General features: G+C 33.2%; 1 protein-coding gene across 13 annotated transcripts in view; it reads left to right on the top strand.

The window, feature by feature from the left end:
- Positions 1-20,246, top strand: part of ANKS1B (ankyrin repeat and sterile alpha motif domain containing 1B) — a 1,079,287-nt gene that overhangs the window by 185,809 nt on the left and 873,232 nt on the right. For all 13 annotated transcript variants that reach the window (XM_060656669.3, XM_060656668.3, XM_060656666.3 and 10 more), the window contains exons 5-8: positions 4,137-4,212; positions 6,360-6,461; positions 11,892-12,005; positions 12,945-13,111. In XM_060656669.3, coding sequence (XP_060512652.3) covers positions 4,137-4,212; positions 6,360-6,461; positions 11,892-12,005; positions 12,945-13,111 — 459 coding nt within the window. The remainder of the gene's footprint in view (positions 1-4,136; positions 4,213-6,359; positions 6,462-11,891; positions 12,006-12,944; positions 13,112-20,246) is intronic.

Genomic DNA, 20,246 nt, shown 5'->3' with positions numbered 1-20,246 from the left:
GCTCATTACTGGATAAATTTTTAAGTGTTACTGTATTATCAACCACATAACTATCTGTTTTATCTATCTTGAAAATTATATTTTATTTTATTTCGCTTTATTTAATTTCATTATCTTATTTTATTTGTTGAGAGAGAAAGAGAATGCATGCAAGGAGGGGAGAGGCTCAGTCGAAGAGAGAGAGAGAATCTCAAGCAGGCTCCACACTTAGCGCAGAGCCGACGTGGGGTTAATCTCACAACCCTGGGACCATGACCCAACCTGAAGTCAAGAGTCAGACGCTCAATCAACCGAGCCACCCAAGAGCCCTGGAAATTATGCTTATTTTAAATGATTAATTCAAAAAATGGAGAAATATAATCCATGAGAAAAGCAGTACCAAAATCCTGGGGTTGAGAGGATTTGGGTTCACCTATTTTGGTGCTATTTCTTTGTTATTTCTTTGTATTCCACTTGCTTAGCACATGTTTTGGACTAAATATTATTTCATGAAAATACAGTTTTTCAAGATTTGGCGAGTTATGGATTATAGATTTGGAATAGAGCACTGAGAATGGTACTAATTTGAATGAGGGTGACAGACGCAGACTCAAGGTAGGGTGTGGTAAACTGGAGAATATTCTGTAATTAACCTGTATTTTGATAAGGAAAAGTTCATAGATGTGACATATTTAAATTTCATACTGTTTATGATTAAATGTGATACCAGGAAATGGTTCCTGATATCACTGTTTACCTTAAATTTGTGAGGACAACCCATTCCATTTTGACAGTTCTCATGTTCTCTTACTAATTACAAAGAAGCTAATAACCTTGGATTTGGAAAAATTGATTAATTTTTTTTCATGCTAAAAATATGTTTATCATCTGCTAACCTTTTCTAGTTTTATTCAAGGAGTCAGGGTCTCCTTATCCATTGTATAAAAATACTAGTTCTATTTAACATAACCTTTTTTTCTTGGAATAACGTAAAGGAGATTATCTATCTATGCACACATACACACACTATATATATATATATATATATATATATATATATATATATGTATAATTTTAAAATATTAAAATCATTGAGACTTTTAAAAAGTTTTCTAATTGCATTTTTAACAACAATAATACTCATTATTTTATAAGTAAATAAAATGCTTTTTAAGTCTTATTTGTTGTTTATCTTGTTTAGCATTCCCAATAACCCTATCTAGTTTTTAATACTTTCTTTATTTACAAGCTATATGAATTTTCAGAGATATTAAGTGATTTTCCTAAAGTTATATAGCAACTGAAAGCTAAACTGTCACTGGAACCCAGGTCTTTTACATCTGCTTCCTCCTGAAGAATTGTTTATTTATAGTGAAGTTTACATAATTTCATTTCCTAGAATAGTCCATTTCAGTGCCTACAGTGCCCACTCTACTGTATCAGAGTATCTAGGAAACCAAATTAGTACAAAAAAAGTAGACATTATTGTTATATTTTTATTTTCTTAAAAATTTTTTTTAACATTTTATTTTTGAAAAACAGAGAGAGACATGGTGTGAGTTGGGGAGGGCAGAGAGAGAGGGAGACACAGAATCTGAAGCAGGCTCCAGGCTCTGAGCTGTCAGCACAGAACCTGAAGTGGGGCTTGAACCCACAAGTGGTGAGATCGTGACCTGAGCCAGAGTCAGCCACTTAACTGACTGAGCCACCCAGGTGCTCCTAGTGTTATATTTTTAAATATTAGACTTAGCCTTCTCTTAATCATTCTCTATTCAACATTACTTCTTGGACCTCTAGTCCTTCTGAATTAAATTCATGGAAATTCTCTTTTTAAGGATCTGTAGTAATCACTGTTTGAAAATGTCTTTATTTTGCTCTCATTCTTTGAAGATAGTTTGGCTGGCTATAGAATGCTAGATTGGTAGTTATTTTCTCTTGACACATGAAGATATTATACTTTCTTCTGGTTTTATTGTTTTTGTGGAGAAGCCAGCTGTTGATCTAATTTTTATTTTTAGACAGTTTTTTCTCTTAGGATGTTTTTAAGGTATTCTCATTATCTTAGGTGTTCTGTAGTTTGCTGTAATATATTCACAATGTATTCTTATCACTTAACCTTGTTTGGTATTCCCAGAATTGAATATTAGTATCTCATTAATTCTGGAAAGTCATTAGTCTTTGAATTACTTATTCCTGTCCTCTTCTTCTAGAACTGAGTCGTACTGTATTCAGTGTTTTACATTTTCCGTCTCATGTTTCTTTGAATTGCATTATGTACTTAAAAAAGAAATCCACCATCCAGTTCAGTACTTTTTTTCCCAGCTGTATCTTATCTGTTATTAAACCTTTCTATTTAAAATATTATTTTTTCCATTTTTAGAAGTGCTATTTAGTTCATTTCATTTCTGGCCAGTTTTAATACTCCTCTTGTTCTTTAGTTATATTTGATATCTTCTTTTCATGGATCATATATATTTTTTATATTCTGTAGCTGACCATCACATAACATGTGAAGTTTTTATAGGTTTTATTCTTTTATTCTTGCTCATGGCTTGTTTTCTTTAATGTTCAGTGATTTCTGATTTTGAATTTGTGTTTCTTAGACTTGATCTGTTGGAACTCTCAGAGGCCTGAGTTTAAAGTGTATTATTTTCACAATGGATTTGTATCGTTTCTGCTAATAAGCATTTATATTTGCCTTGGTACTACAAACCAAGGATCACTTAATTCTACATTTTTCACTCAGGATTGGAGGGTTAGGGGAGCACAGAGATTGTGTAATTTTGATCCCAAGACCATGTGAGGGCAGAACTATGGTTAGAAATTCTTAGGGGGAGGGTGTTATTTTTGCTACTACTGTACTCCACTTAGAACTATGATCTAGATAGGAATTTTTAATTTCTCCCTCTGTGCAACACATTTATTATTTTTTTTAACTAAGGATGTTGTCCTTTACAGATTTTAGGTTTTATTTTTTTAAAGTAATCTGTGCCCAACATGAGGCTGGAACTCATGACCTCAAGATAAAGAGTTGCATGCTCTACCATTGAACCAGCAATGTGCCCTCCAGAGGTTTTAGATTTTTGCAGGAGCCCTTGATCTATCTCTCAGCTTTCTTGGGCTTCTTTGTCTCCTGCCCTCTCGCACCTTGAGTAGCTGGTTAAAGCCCAGGCACTAGTCTGCCATGGATTGGCAGTTTCCCAGGAACGGTTTCCTGCTCCAGTACTAAAGCCCTGGGTTCATAGTTTCTGTCCCCACTTCCCTTCCCCAGGCTGTGAGGAATTCCGTTATTTTTCCTTTTCTTCCCTGTATTTAAAATGTAGTTTAGTTTTTCAGAATATTTAAGGTATGCTATTCCAGGGAGAGTTTTTCTAACATAAAGTCCAAATTTTTTTAAGAGTGGAAGGAAATAAAATTAGTAATCAGAAAATTGCTTGGGAAACACAATAAGAGTGAAAAGAATTAGATTATTTCAAAGGGTGTTTTTCAGAGAATCAAAAAATAATGTATTTGTATCCCATATTGAGATTATTTCTTAAGGAGCTGAATACATTTCCATAGTTTATTTTTCCTTTTGTCCAGTTTTAGAAAATATTTATAAATTATTTTTATTTCCATTTTTTATTATTGTCTGTACATATCATGACAGTCAAACTATAATTCAGATACATTGCAGTCATGCTTTTTTTTGAAGATAAATTTAGATCACATTGATTCTCAGTCTCCTTAGTAATGCATTTGTAAATCATTTTAGAGTGGGTTAATTATGCAATAGGATTTTATTGATTAACAAAGCTTTTACATTATATATTATTTTATAATGATATTTTTACTTTGAACTGAGATTAGAATCCCACAGTAGAGATCAGTTTTAGTACAAGGAGACAGAATTGCCATAATGACATTATTCAATTTAACACACATACATGTATGCAGGAGGACCTGCATTGGATTTTGTTCTTAGAATTTCTTCTTTTATTCCATAGTACCTTTCTGTCAGGGTGTGCTTAGATTACAGAGAATATGTACAAATACATAAAGTCACAGGATTTTTTTTAACTTGTAAGCATTCCTAATGCAACTGTGCTTCTTTCTCTTTTTCCTTTTTCTTTTTACTTTTCTTCTTCTTCTTCTTCTTCTTCTTTTTTTTTTTCCAGACAGAAAAGGGGAGTGCACTTCATGAAGCAGCTTTATTTGGAAAGGTGGATGTTGTGAGAGTTCTGTTAGAAACAGGTAACTATTGTGATTCTCCATGGAGCTTTTTCTGCCAAATACAATTTCTGTTTCAGGAGTAGACAAAGGGAAATGGCACAGTTCTTTCATAATCACCCTTACTTTTTACCTTTACTCCACATTGCAAGTGCATATTCATATCACATAGAATTGAGCCTCAATGTTTAGATAAAATTGATATAAATGTGCACCTCCCTTTACTCAATAGACTTGTCAGTAAAAAGCTTTTAGAAATTACAGTTGTATACATTGAAATCACATTGAAATATACTAGAGAAATTACCAAAAGGAAAAAGAATTCTCTGCCTTCCACAAGAGAGAGGAACTGATCCTTATGAAATCATGACAATTGCTCGGTTTATCGAAAACATAATATTTCCCTAGATTATTATATTGGGAACTGTGATTAATAGTGTTCCCTATCTTTAAGGCATATTTACCTTGTTATTTCATCAACTGAGTAGCTATTGTTTGTAAGCTGCAATGATTTAAAGGGAATGTTTTAGAGGGAATGCTTTGAAGGAATAACAAAGAGGCTTATTTGTCTTCATATGTATATTATGAATAAAATGAAATAAAATTGGAACTGAGGTTGGATTTTTTTAGGATCAAAAAGCATGGGTACAAATTCATACTTGGAAACTATTGATGTGAGTTTTTTGTGCTACAGACTACATTTAATGTATTTATTTTCTGCTGTAAAAAAATGGAAAACATTAGCTGACTGTGGCATTTTGGTTGTAGTTATACTGAGTGAAAATTTCATGTACATTTAATTTGGACATGTAACACGGTGATATAATAAATGTGTTATAAGCAACCAATTACATATGTGCTGGTCACACGTTTCTACACAAATTTAAGCAAATACTTAATAATCTTATTATGATGACCTAACATTTGAGGCCGGATTCTGAAAACTGGCTTTGTTTGCAGTTAGATGTTTAGAAAGTTTATAAACTTTTTTGGGGATCAGTGAAAGTTATTTGTTACATGAAAATAAGTTCTTCAGTACAATAAATATTTTTAGAATTAAAATAATTCCAAAGGTGTTTTAATTACAAAACAAGAAGTTTGCTCACCAGGTAGATGATTGAATGTTGTTTGCATTGAGTATAATCTTACATAAATAAATATGAGATATTTGACTTTGTAGCTGGACAAATAGTATTTGGACAATAGTTCAAAATAATCATGCTTTTTCAACTTTTGTGAATACTTAAGTATTCTAAGACTGTTGTTATATTATGCACATGATACTTCATTATTTAAAATGTTTTTACCAAATTACACAGAATATATATATCACAGGACCATTATACTTTAGGAATTCATGTTCTAAATCAATAATATTTTTCAGCTTGATAGTGTATCATTTAAATAGCTATAATCCAAACTGGTTATAATTCTAAAAAACAGTCTGGGGCGCCTGGGTGTCTCATTTGGTTAAGTGTCTGACACTTGATTTAAGCTCAGGTCGTCATGATTTCATGGTTTGTGAGCCCCATGTCGGGCTCTGTGCTGACAGTGTAGTGCGGGAGCCTGCCTGGGTTCTCTCTCTCTCTTTCTCTCTGCCCCTCCCCTGCTTGCATGTGTACTTTCTCTGTCTCTCAAAATAATTAAAAAACAAACAAACACACACCAATCTTAATGATTGGGTCAGTGCCCTTTAAGACTTAATTCATTGTCAAGAGTGTTCCTTCTCTTTGGTAGCATTAGACCTCCACCTTATTTATTTCTTTTTTTTTTAAATTTTTTTACCATTTATCTATTTTTGAGAGACAGAGAGCGACAGAAAAAGAGCAGGGGAGGGGCAGAGAGAGAGGGAGACAGAATCCAGCAGGCTCTAGGCTCTGAACTGTCAGCACAGCCTGACGCAGGGCTCGAACCCACGATCTGTGACATCATGACTTGAGCCAAAGTCAGACGCTTAACGGACTGAGCCACCCAGGCGCCCCTCCACCTTCTTTCATACTAAAATCGTGTGTGTGTGTGTGTGTGTGTGTGTCTAGGGTTTTAATTTTTTCTAAAAATCACTTTCAGTGCTTGATCTGTATATGTTTGATACTAGAACAGTTGTATGTTGACAGTATCCTCTGATGACACTTCAGTGGTGTACATCTAGTGGATTTTTCTTTTTCTTTCAGGAATTGATGCCAACATAAAGGATAGCTTAGGTAGAACTGTCTTAGACATTCTGAAAGAACATCCATCTCAGAAATCTCTCCAGATTGCAACACTCTTACAAGGTAAACAGTATTGAATGATGGATGAGTTTGCCTTAAAGTTAAGATTAAATTAAATCTACCATAGTTTTCTCTTGAGTTTTTGAGTTAATGTTTACCTTTGAGTGAACTTATTTACATTTTTTTCTGGTAACCGTTAAACTAAATAATAATACTTCTTAATGTTTTATTTCTGTTTTAAACTAATCAGTATTTTAAGAAAAGCTAAAGTGGTTTTTCACTCATTTGCTATTAAAAGGGTTTTTTTAATCCATATAGCAAATATGTAGTTATGAACTTGAAGATAATAAGCCTATAGAGTGATGATGATTAAGTATTATCTTACACTTGAATAATGCTTTAAGAATTTGCAGTTATTTTTTTTATTATTTTGCCTGTTTTCTATAACTTTGTGAGATAGGTAAGTCTGATATCATTATTCTCCTTTTTGCACATGAGGGGAACTAAAGCCCCAAGAGGCTGATATATAACCTATTCTAGGTGGTAGAAATAGTACATAAATATTGGGTTAACAACAAAAATTGTACTTAACTGGAAGAATACAGATTGTTTCCTCCCTAATCCAGGAGTACAAGATGATTTGGTCTTTCCAGGCTTTGTTTTTGATAAAGGTCATTAAGTAACTGTATAGTTAGTGCAGCATTAGGTGTCCTGAAGGTTTGACAACCATGTAGGTACTAGTTTTTCATTGTAGGATTATATACTTCCTTACTTGATCTAAGACTTTTAATGGGATTTAGATTTAAATACTTTCCCTTTTGGGACATTTGGGCTCAACAAATGAGTGGATAAAGAAGATATAATTATATACATATACACACACACACACACACCCAATGGAGCGTTACTTGGCAATCAAAAAGAATGAAATCTTGCCATTTGCAACATGGATGGAACTAGAGTGTATTAAGCTAAGCGAAATTAGAGAAAGACAAATATCGTATGACTTCGCTCATATGTTGAATTTAAGATATAAAACAGATGAACATAGGGAAGGGAAGCAAAAATAATATAAAACAGGGAGGGGGACAAACCATAAGAGATTCTTCAATATAGAGAACAAACTGAGGGTTGCTGAAGGGGTTTTGGGTGGGGGGATGGGCTAAATGGGCAAGGGGCATTAAGAAGGACACTTGTTGAGATGAGCACTGGGTATTCTATGTAGGGGATGAATCACTGGATTCTACTCCTGAAGTCATTGTTGCACTATATGCTAACTAACTTGATGTAAATTAACAAAAATAATAAATAAATACATAAATGCGTAAATAAATACTTTCCCTTTTTGCTTTATGATTAGGCCTGACATGTCGTATGTTCCCTTAAAAACCCAGACATTGGGGCACCTGAGTGGCTCAATCCATTAAGCATCTGATTCTTGATCTCAGCTTAGGTCTTGAGCTTAGGGTTGTCAGTTGGGCTGTGTCAGTTGGGCTGTGTCAGTTGGAGCCCTGCGTTGGGCTCTATGCCTAGCGCTAAGCCTACTTAAAAAATACAACAACAAAATAACAAAACAAACAAAAACCAAAAAAACAAAAAACAGACATTTGTTCTACCCTTTCCAGTTAGCTTCTACACTGCTCAGTGGTGATTATCCCCTGATTGTTACAGATTGGTGGCAAGTGTTAATAGGGGAGGAAGCTGGGATTGTTTCCTTGGATGTCAGTTGGGAAGCTGAAGAACAGCTTTATCCTATGAGAGATAAATGAATTAAAACCAAGTCAGGCAGGTGATACATAGATACAGGAGTCAACAAAAGCCAAGAGGGGTAAAAAAAAATGTGCTACAGGAGGTCATTCATGCTGTCTTCTCTATCTTCAAAACCTGTCAGGGAAAGGAAGTCCCCTGCAATTTTCTCGTTAATAAATAACTTAATTACAAGTCAAGTGCTTATAGAGATAAATCAAAATACATGAGTAGCTCTTCATATTAATTCAAATCAGATTGAATGAAAGCTAAAAAAAAGAAAAAAATGGTACATAACATTTTTTCTTCCCCTTCTAGGTGCTTTATATTTCATATTGAACTTTTGTATCTAAATTTAAAAAAAAAACTGAGGCTTGTGAATATTATGTCTTTTGGGAAAAGCAAAATAAATGTCCACTAAAAAGAGGGTATGACATAATTCTAGACATTTACTGCATTGATTTAACTTAAATGAAAGTGTTATTACATAGGAGTTAACTATCTGTGTTCTCTTAAGTGGTCAAGATTCATTACGTATGCCAACTTGTGATAGGGTATATGGGACATCTTTGAATTTTTAAAATTATTGGTGGGTTTTAGAATGTAAATGTATTATCTATATTCTTTGCATTCCTGGGTCACACCAGTGGTACATTTTAAGTTTTATGAAAAATTCTTATTTCACTAAAGCCAATTTAGAGTACATAAAATTACTATTTGTGTCCTGGAGGAGGAATTCACTTTACATAATTACTGCATTTGGTCAAAAAATTTAAGGATGGAATTCCATACGTTTCTTTCTTTTCCTAGTAGAATTTTCCTAGTAGAAATGCCCTTAGGTAGAAACTGTTTGGATAGTATGAAGACACAATTGTTTGGAATGAGATCAAACTTTTTTTTTTCTTTTGTCTTTTTTTTAACTTTATTTTTTATTTTTTAAAATTTACATCCAAATTAGTTAGCATGTAGTGAAGCAATGATTTCAGGAGTAGATTCCTTAATGCCCCTTACCCATTTAGCCCATCCCCCCTCCCACAACCCCTTCAGCAACCCTCAGTTTGTTCTCCATATTTATGAGTCTCTTCTGTTTTGTCCCCCTCCCTGTTTTTATATTATTTTTGTTTCCCTTCCCTTATGTTCATCTGTTTTGTCTCTTAAAGTCCTCATATGAGTGAAGTGATATGATTTTTGTCTTTCTCTGAGTGACTAATTTCACTTAGCATAATACCCTCCAGTTCCATCCATGTAGTTGCAAATGGCAAGATTTCATTCTTTTTGATTGCTGAGTAATACTGCATTGTATATATATACCACATTTTCTTTATCCGTTCATCCATCGATGGACATTTGGGATCTTTCCATACTTTGGCTATTGTTGATAGTGCTGCTAAGAACAAACTTTCTTAACTAGTTTTTAAGAAAAAGATTCCTTCTGGAAATACAAATCAAAACCACACTCAGATACCACCTCACGCCAGTCAGAGTGGCCAAAATGAACAAATCAGGAGACTATAGATGCTGGAGAGGATGTGGAGAAACAGGAACCCTCTTGCACTGTTGGTGGGAATGCAAATTGGTGCAGCCGCTCTGGAAAGCAGTGTGGAGGTTCCTCAGAAAATTAAAAATAGACCTACCCTATGACCCAGCAATAGCACTGCTAGGAATTTACCCAAGGGATACAGGAGTACTGATGCATAGGGGCACCTGTACCCCAATGTTTATAGCGGCACTCTCAACAATAGCCAAATTATGGAAAGAGCCTAAATGTCCATCAACTGATGAATGGATAAAGAAATTGTGGTTTATATACACAATGGAATACTACATGGCAATGAGAAAAAATGAAATATGGCCTTTTGTAGCAACATGGATGGAACTGGAGAGTGTGATGCTAAGTGAAATAAGCCATACAGAGAAAGACAGATACCATATGGTTTCACTCTTAGGTGGATCCTGAGAAACATAACAGAAACCCATGGGGGAGGGGAAGGAAAAAAAAAAAAAAGAGGTTAGAGTGGGAGAGAGCCAAAGCATTAGAGACTGTTAAAAACTGAGAACAAACTGAGGGTTGATGGGGGGTGGGAGGGAGGGCAGGGTGGGTGATGGGTATTGAAGAGGGCACCTTTTGGGATGAGCACTGGGTGTTGTATGGAAACCAATTTGACAGTAAATTTCATATATTAAAAAATAAAAAAAAAATAAAAAATAAAAAATTAAAAAAAAAAAAAAAAAAAAAAAAAAAGAAAAAGATTCCTTCTGAGTACAGTGTAAGTAAAAGATTCCTATGGGGAGAGATCAGTTGATTTAATCCTTTAGATGGAGACTACAAACTAGCCACTGTGAGCTGAATGCTTTTGGCAGATAGCAGATTGATTTTGTTTAGATTAAATATTTTTGGCCACCCTGTGTTTCCATAAAAATTGAATTGGCTTTCAACATTTACAAATGTAGGGTTTCAGCTAAAACTTCAGAGTTTTGTTGGTTTCTCAAAAAATGCAGGCTTTTATTTTACTTTACTGTCGAACTTTGGATGGGGCACCTACTTTCTGGTTAATCCTGCTCCACATGCTTTCTGTTTTCTCCATGATATTGGGGCTGAATATTCATTGACATTTATCCCTGCATTCAGATGCTTAGAGTGAGATGTTTTCTTGTCCCATGTTTATCTGGTTGTGCCTCTTATTAGCTGTATGAACATGGCCAAATTAAAATCCTTCTCCTTGATCCCCCACTTATTCTCTGTCTCTCTCTCAAAAATAAATAAACATTAAAAAAAGTGGGGGGAGGGCCTCCTGGGTGGCTCAGTCGGTTAAGCGTCCGACTTTGGCTCAGGTCATGGTCTCACAGCTCATGGGTTCAAGCCCTGCATTGGACTCTGTGCTGACAGCTCAGAGCCTTGAGCCTGCTTTGGATTCTGTATCTCCCTCTCTCGCTCTGTCCCTTCCCTGCTCATGTTCTGTCTCTCTCTCTGTCTCTCAAAAATAAATAAACATTAAAAAAATTTAAAAAAATAAAATCTGATCCTTGAGTTGTCATCTTTAAAACAGATTGTAAGAGTGTGTGTCATTGTTTTGTGAGGATCAAGTTGAGTTAATTTATATTACTTAGAATACTGCTGGGTGACATATTTAAATTTTGGCTGCTCTAATATTATTATGTCTTCATCAAAGTTACAAAAATGAGAGATAGGCTGAGTGTGAAATATTACTTTAGGAATAATGGGAGAGAATGTTATTTCTTTGTGGAAGTAAAGCTTAATGTGCAATTATGCTTGTCTTACAAGAGTAAACACCATTATAAACTTCATTCATGTTACCTAACTGGTTGTGGTGTCCCTTGAATTTGATGTTCCTGTTTAGATATCAAGTCTATTCAAAGCATCTTTAAGATGGTTTTAAATCCTCATGTAGAATACACTTAAGGAAACTAAGGGTGTTATTTTATCTTTAACAGGTGAATTTATTTATAACTGGTGAAAGAATGTGTCAAATTTAGTTTCCACAAAAAGAGTTTATGAGTCTCTTCCAAAATATCTTTTAAATTTTAATTAAAAAGATTTAAATTAATAGCTCATCATCAAGTTCTTTCAGTTTTTTTGGTTTTTTGAAGTTTTTTTTAAAAAACTTAGGATATATTTAGGATATGAGGAAATAAATGAAAAGCTGATCACCAGAAGTAAAACATAAAGTTTAGTTATTTTAAAATAAATGAATTCGACTATGTAATTTCAAAAACTTGTGTACACAGAATATTTAGAAGGTGTGGGAAGATCAGCAGCCCTTGAAGAACATGTACATGAAGATACAACACAAGAAATACATATTTCATCTCCTGTTGAATCTCCTTCCCAAAAGACTAAGAGTGAGTAGTTAATTATAAAGCCCTTGAAATAACACTAGACCTTTATGTCCAAATTTGTTCTATACGTACAAAAAGGCTAACACTTGAAAATTTGAGGCCTAATAACTTATATCTTATACTTTGTATTTTATCCATTTTCCAGTTTATTGAACTCTTCTATTTGTCAGGCCCTATTCTTGGCCGTGACACAGTAGCTAGCAAAATTAGCAATCTCTGCTGTCATGATATATACATGGACTAGATATTTCACACTAGATTTGTTTTCCAAAATGTATTTTTAATGTAGAATAAAAATATTGATATCTGGATTATAACAGCTGGAGTTTTATTTTTTCCTAGAAGAAATTAGAATTATAAAGTACCTTTCTGAGAATGATTAGAAAAACGCATATTTGCATGTAACCTACAAAATATTCATGTTTTGACAGATGATGCATATTATTTATGTTACTTCTGTGTTTTTCCTTTATGTCACATAACATAATTTTAGTTTATTACTTATATAATTATTTATCTAAATACGTTCTATTTCTTTTTATTGAACCTAGGATGTAGGCTCCCAGCACCATTTAAAATTTGTTAATGAATTCTGTCATATGAAAGATTATTAAAGATTAAATGTTATAATGAATGAAACCTTAGGAATTGTAATTCCAGATGTTTTTATGCAATATGTATAAATGAACCTTCAATACTTATTTCTATTTTGAAAAAGAATAATAATAGGCAAAATTGGGATTTCTCCTTGTCTTTTAATTTAGTCTTTTCATTCTTGTGTTAATTATGGTTCAGTACCTTGTTTTCAACATATTTTCTGATTTACTTAATGTTGTTTGTCATGAGTTCTGTCACTATACTAGTCATATTTTTATTAATTAATAGGAAATTTTAGCAATAGCCTTTCTTAAAACTTTGAAAAAAATTACTGCCTTCTTATAGGTGAAACTGTGACTGGAGAATTATCAAAACTCTTGGATGAAATAAAACTCTGTCAAGAAAAGGATTATTCTTTTGAAGATTTGTGCCACACAATATCAGACCACTACTTAGATAATTTGAGCAAGATTTCAGAGGAAGAACTTGGGAAAAATGGAAGCCAGAGTGTAGTAAGTAAGGGGGGAGGGAAGACAATGTGTCTGTCTTTGCCAATTCAATGTGTATCTAAAAGGCAGGGATTTGTGCATTATCCTATCTTCAGATTCTGCCAGTGTCAAATGTCAAATTCCCTATTGCTCTTTTCCTGATGTTCATTGGTATTTTACTCTCACTGCATGTGTAGGGGAAGGACTGCTTTGATAAATCACTGATAGTTTGTGATGATCTTGCTACTGTTGACTTGCTTAATACATGAAATCATAGTTTCTTTGATTATGTTCTTTAAGTCTCACTGAGCATGATGATAATTGGTTTCCAAAGAAAGAAAAGAAATCTTCCTTTTGTCTTTCTTCCCCAAGTTCTCTATGAATTTAGTCTACCCCATCTTGATTAAAGACAGAGCTGGGCTATGTGTGTATGTTCCCCAGTCACTCTGTATGTTATGGTAGGAGAGAGACATTTTGGAAAATTTGACCTCTGTAGTTTTATAATCTTATTCAAATCCCTTATGCAACCTACAAGCTCAGAATCTAAATCATGAGTTAGAGATTACTGATCATTTGGATTTCTATATTAACACAACAGCAAGAAAAACTATAGAGCATCAATCAGTTTAAAATTAAGATTTTTATACCTATTTTGTGTCATATAGAGGTAGGATTTATAGGGTGTACTGGTATTAAAGGAAATGCATTATTATAACATGAAATCTTTACCCACTTTTAGAACTTAATTTGTTATAGAAACATTATGCTTTCTTCAAAAGCTAATAAGAGTGTATTGTGTTAAGTATGTCATATTATTTATGAAAACTAAAAACATTGCCAAGTATAGTGACCATAAAGAGAATGTTTACTTCATTTAACTACTTACTGTGTGCTGACCCTTGTTTTCCAGCATAGTCTAGCTCCATGGCTAGTCTTACTCCTTTTGTTTTGTTTTTTGTTTTTTTTGTTTTTGTTTTTGTTGCACTGTCTTCTTTAAAGCATTGTATTATTGGCTCCAGTAAAACTCCTTATGAATAATTATGATTAATTACATATATACTGAAGTAAATACATGCAAGTTTTACCAAATGAAAATTTTATATTAATGAAATATTTACTGTAGTGTCAATGTACTTTAATGTCAGGACAAAATTTCCTGTTTAAAAGTCTAAAACTTATATATTATCTCCAAATTATAAACCAATTACATTTCAACATTTCCTTGAAGGTTGGTTACAAGTTTTTCTTTTTTTTTTTTTAATTATTTTTTTGAAGGTTGCTTACAAATTAAAACATATTTATCCTGTATAAATATAATGTGTGGTGTTTAGGTTTTTAGGTTTGTTCCTAAAGATTTCTCTAAATTGACTATACTTCTGGTCCTCTACTTCTAAACCCACAAATTTCTGAAAGCCCTAGTTTTCTCAACCAGTGGTCTCTAAACTTTTTTTTTCTTGGTTGTACATACCATAGTAAACAAATTTTAAGTAAATCTCCCAATTGCATGTATTCATAAATGATGTATATCTATTACTATTTTAAGAATTTGTGCTATAAATTAGGTATATACTACAAGAGAAATTCAAGTAAAAAGGATACAGAATAAGTGTAAATAGAAGCTCTATTTTTTTTCCTTTTAACTCATTGAGTATCTAGTGCACCCTGGGGTCTGCACTGCACACTTTACTTGGAGACCAGGCTTACAGATTTCATGTAGTGATAGCAGGGATTTTAGTATTATGAGGGTAACATAGTTTAGGGGAACGTGGTCAAATATTTTTTTTGTAAGTCTAAGACTCTATTGTGATAGTAGCAAGAGAGAAATTAATGCTCCTAAATTGAACGGAGTATCTTACAATTCAAGCATCCTTTCATACAAGAAATCACTCTTTGTTCCTGTGACAAACCTTATATTGTGTTCCTTGAAAGTATTGTCATATTAAATAATAAATGTTACATGAGGCAGAAAAGCAGAGGGTACATATGAGTAAGGCAAGTAGTTTGATTTATCTGAAATTATTGATAGAGTTTATAAAGGGAGAATATGGGAGATAAAATTAGAAGGATAGGTTGAGGTCAGGCCATGGATGATTTTGAATGTCAGGATAAGAATTTTGGTATTTATTTTTTAGAAATCGAGAAAAATCTAAAGGATTTGGGGCAGATAAAAGACATCATTGGAAGTGTCCTTTCAGAAGATTAATCTAATAAAAACTTGTTATCAATGTTTAAAAAGTAATCCGATTACTTTGGCCCTTCTCAATAGACTGTGTTTCTTTTGGGTTCATTTGCATTTGTTGAATATTTCTGTTCATCAAAAATGTTTTTTCAGAGTTTGTCATGAATTGTACTCTCAAATTATGCAAAAAATTAAGTACTTATAGATCACCTAATATAGATGTTTGTTACCATGTTGTAAGTTATAGGATTTACTTATTTATTTATTTATTTATTTATTTATTTATTTACGTATTTATTTATTTATTTAGAGAGTGTGCATGCACTCACACGTCCACAGTAGGGGGAGGGGCAAAGGGAGAGAGAGAGAACATTTTCAGCAGGTTCTACACCCAGCACGGAGCACAGTGTGGGGCTTGATCTTGACCTGAGCTGAAATCAAGAGTTGGACTTAACCTATTGAGTCACAAAGGCGCCTTACGTTATAGGATTTATGATAGCAGTAATGAAACATGATTCCTGACTTAAAGGAGTTCAGAATTCCTATTCTAAGAAGGCTTTAGTCACAGTGTACAGTAATAAGATTAAGATGCAAAACACCAAATATATATTATGAGTGCTGACATTTATTAGGTGCTTGCTATTCAAATGCTTTATATGAATTAAGCCACTTAATACTCATAGTAAAGCTAACTGTGGATTTATAGACTGGAGAAATGACTCAGCTGGCAAGTGGCAGATCTAGGATTCAAACTCAGAGCTAATATCTTTAATTTCCAGCTACATTTCTCATGATAAATTACCCGGTGGTCAAAGAAAATTTTTTTTAAAGGGAGAGACTAGTGAAGACTTACTGGTAGTCACTGAAGGCTTCATGGAGGTAGGGAGAGACCAAACTGGGCTCTAGTGGAAGAGGAGATATGTCTTGTACTTATTTTGGAATGAATGAATGAGTGAAAGGGAAGATTCCAGCTTGCAGAAACAATGTATGCAAAAGCAGAGGTGAGACATAGCATATGATTTGAAAAGAATGGTTTATTGTAAGAGTTGATTTTGGAAAGTAGTGGGAAACAAATTTGGGTAAGTAATGATAGTCCCTAACACTTATGGAGCACTTTATTTCTATTAACTGATCTAATCTTCACAATAACCCTATGAGATAGGTAGTATTATTCCTCCCATTTTACAGATGAGAAAATGGAGGCACAGAGGACTTTTATGATTTTTCCACATTTACACAGTAATTGCCAGACCCAGGATCTGAAAACCGGCAGTCTGAGGTTGGTGCTGTATCTGTTACTGCTCAACGGTTTTGTTTGGGGAAGATAATTAGATTTGGGAAGCTAGTCAGAAGTTTAATATTGTTGCTGAGGAGAATATACTCTTGAATAGGAGAGTTCTGTCTTATAGGTGACATTTTGGGAATATAAAAATGGTAACTATAGTCAGATGTTCTGGGAAGAGACTTGGAGATTCTCAGCAATGGATATATGTTAGACTTATCTGGAGAGGCTTCAACATATACTGATACCGTCAGGTACCATGTCCTGACCAAGTAGACCAATGAAATCAGAATTGTTTGAGGTGGCTCTGAGCCTTGTTTATTTAAAAAACTATCATGCATACTGTTGGTCTACAGGACTAAAAATCTGCCGGGTCTTACTGAAGTAATTGAGGTAATTGAGACCTGAGATACTGAGTCAGAACTGAGATCTTGATAACACTGCAAAATTATAGAATTTTAGAGCTAGAATAAGTCTCATCATAGGTATCCAGCCTAATTCTCCCACTCCCCAGTGTAAGAGCTTCTAAAAAATCTCTTGAATTTGAAACATTTTCAGTTTATCATCAAGGAAAATTCCCAGTATGGTCCAGCCATAGTCTTAAATTAAAATTATTTCTGTGTTATATTGGAATGTTAAATGTGGAATAAGATTTTTGCTTATCATTCACATTATTGGCTGAAAGATGGACATTTGGGTTCAGTTAAAATTTAATTTTAGGTGATAAATACCCAACTTGTTCATTGTATTATGACAATTCCAAAAGTAATTTAAAAGAAATTAAAATGTAAGTAAAATATGTTTTGTAGCATTTATATTATTAATAAATGTATTTTACACATTAATGATGTATCTGAATTTTGGGGATATTTTAACTGTTAGTTCAGTTTAGTTTTCACTGCCTTTTTTTCTTCCAATAGAGGGCACTCTAATTCAGTAATTTAAAATACAAAATCAGCTGTCTTATGTAAGAACTTTTACTTTTGAATAAGAGGTTTCTGGTTTTATTAAAATATTAGCCTTAGGTAGTAGCTTGAACAATTTTACTAATACAAGTGAATTAAAAGTTAAATTCTTATTATGATTGAATGTATTTGATTGAAGGTTTTACATTTAACGTGGAGGCCAGCTCCAGTTAAAATCACATTTTCTCTTGCATAAATTTTAATTCAAAAGTCAGTCTGTTTTAAATGCTTTTATAATATGCATATGGAGCCATTTTCTAAGTTGAATTAGAACATTATATAATCTAGAATGTAAATTTTGAAGAAATATAAATATCTTCACATTCTTTAGCAACCCATGAAATGCAGAATTTTAAAAGAATATAAAATAATCCGGAAAAATGTTCTATTCCCTTCATTTATTTTCCCAAGTCATATATTCATTGCTTCCTCCATGTGTGTGCACAATGTGCACAACTCTTAAATGTGAATACACTATGCCACAAAATTTGATTATAGCATACAGGTCATTAGAGCAGACTTCAGAATCTACATTTCAGGAAAACTTTTTTTAAGATTTAAAATAGAAGAAGCATTATTGCCTCATTAGCTTATGTTTCTAAGAAGTAAATAGGAAGCTTATGGGATGAAATGCTTTATATGGTTTTTCTCCTAAGGGAAACTTGGATACAAACAGCATGTAAAACTTACTGTTTGAAAGGGATTGTATTGGCAGGTTATGTGCATTATAAATCAACCAGTACACTTCTTTTCTGTTCTTTCACATTTTTTTTCCAATGTAAAATCTTTAATTACAGGTGAACCTTCTGAAGCAAGATGGTTTACTTTAGTATATCAAGATTTTAAGATTCAGCATTTCATTATTTTATACTAAGCTTCTATAATCTGCTTGAGAAAACTCTCAGGGGAGTTGTTGGGGGTTATCTACAGAAAAATATACTTAATTTGGTGCAAGAATTCATCAGGTCTTAAAGGTTAGTAGAATCGAACTAGGTTGCCTAGAATACAAATGGTGTTTCTAAAATTAAGTTTACTTTCAAAAATATAATTTCTAGAGCTTAATATCAGGAATGTACTAATTTCAGAATTGTGAGAGACTTTGGTGGTTGTGTCATCCAGTTATATTCAGAGCACTTTGGGAAATGAATTTTCTGAAACATAAGATAGAGCGTTCTTGCAGGATTATAATTGACTCTTCAGCACATGAGTTGTTTTTTTTTTTTTTTATAGTGGAACTTAATCTTAAGCAGCAGTAACTATTAATCTTACAGGGAGTATTCAGAATATTTCTAATTTAAATAATTCATACCTTTTATAGTTGAACAAATTTTTTTGGCAGCAGTGACTCAGGCTGCTTTGTACTAAACCTAGGCTTGGATTGTCCTAACAGATTTTTCAGGATTTAGGGAATGCATAGGTTCTGCTGACTTACATTAATATTTTGAAGTTAATAGTGTTAACTGTATGTGTGTACCATATATACATACAAGGAGAACTTCATAATCAGAATGGTAAGTCTTTTATCCCTCCTCTCATCCCAGGAAGAACTTGTACCTGTAGTGAATCTAGGAAGGTCATTGAGATATCCTTGGCTTCTAGAAGAGAAGAGTCATTTTTATGAACTTCCAACACAATTGCTTCTACCTTTCATGAAACATCTCTTTGTTCTGCTTTGTGTTGTGTATGTACACATTTTTATATTGCTTCTTACAGACTTCTTGATTGTTGGGTATCAATATTTGATTGATATCTATAATCACATCCTGCCTAGCACAGTACCTTGCATGTAGTGATCTATCAGTGAAATTTTATTGAATGAATAATTGCATGAAAAGGCAAACACTGCATGAAAGAGTACATATAAACCCATGTAAATAAACCATTTTTATTGAGAAACATGTTTAATTATTTGGACATGAATTACAGAGTCCAAGGACAGGTTTTTGCTGTTCTGCCACTTACTAGGAGGGTGATATTTGAAAGTTGTGGATCTTTCCAAGTTTTAGTTTCCTCCTCAGTTAAAATAAAGTTTAACACGACTTTCTGTCAGTCACAGAAGAAGAGCTACTCTTTTTGTGCTGCTAAAGACATGCTATTTTTATTTTTGTTTCATAGATTTTGTCCCAACTTTGTCTACACTTTCAAATAACTACTCAATATCAACATAAAGGGGATTTCTCTACTGAAATGCCAAATGTTCTATTCTTGGATTGGTCTTCGTCAGTATTTTGCCATGAAAAAAAAGTCATCTATCATACTTAGGTCTGCAGATGTTAGAGAGGAATAGCAAACATGGAAAATAATTGAATTTATATGAAAAATTACTTCAATAAACAGATTCTTGCTTCAAAGTAAAAACAGAATTCAGTGGGAGTTATAATAAAATAAAATCCTATATTTAGATTCCTAAAAATTCTATGGTTTAATTGTAAGATTAGAGAGATTTAATTGGGGAAGAAATGCATACAGAAAGTTCTGGAGTATTTAAATGACCACAGCTACAATGTGAACAGTGAGAAGTGGCTGCTAAAAATTAATAAACACTTGCCCAACTATCATCTCTGCAAATATAATACTAGAAGCTAACATTTATATTGTACTAAGTTTTAACTATGTTTTAGACGTTGTGTTAAGCATGCTAAAATCATTGTCTTTTTTTATTCCTCACAAAAGTGCCATGGGTAGGTTTTGTTATCCTCAATGTGGAAATCGAGAGTAAAATAACTTGTCTAG

This window comes from Panthera onca, chromosome B4 (assembly GCF_046562875.1).
Source record: "Panthera onca isolate mPanOnc1 chromosome B4, mPanOnc1 haplotype 2, whole genome shotgun sequence".
NCBI classification, from domain to species: domain Eukaryota; kingdom Metazoa; phylum Chordata; class Mammalia; order Carnivora; family Felidae; genus Panthera; species Panthera onca.
The sequence above is the reverse complement of the archived record's forward strand: the minus strand, read 5'-3'. Positions and strand labels throughout refer to the sequence as shown.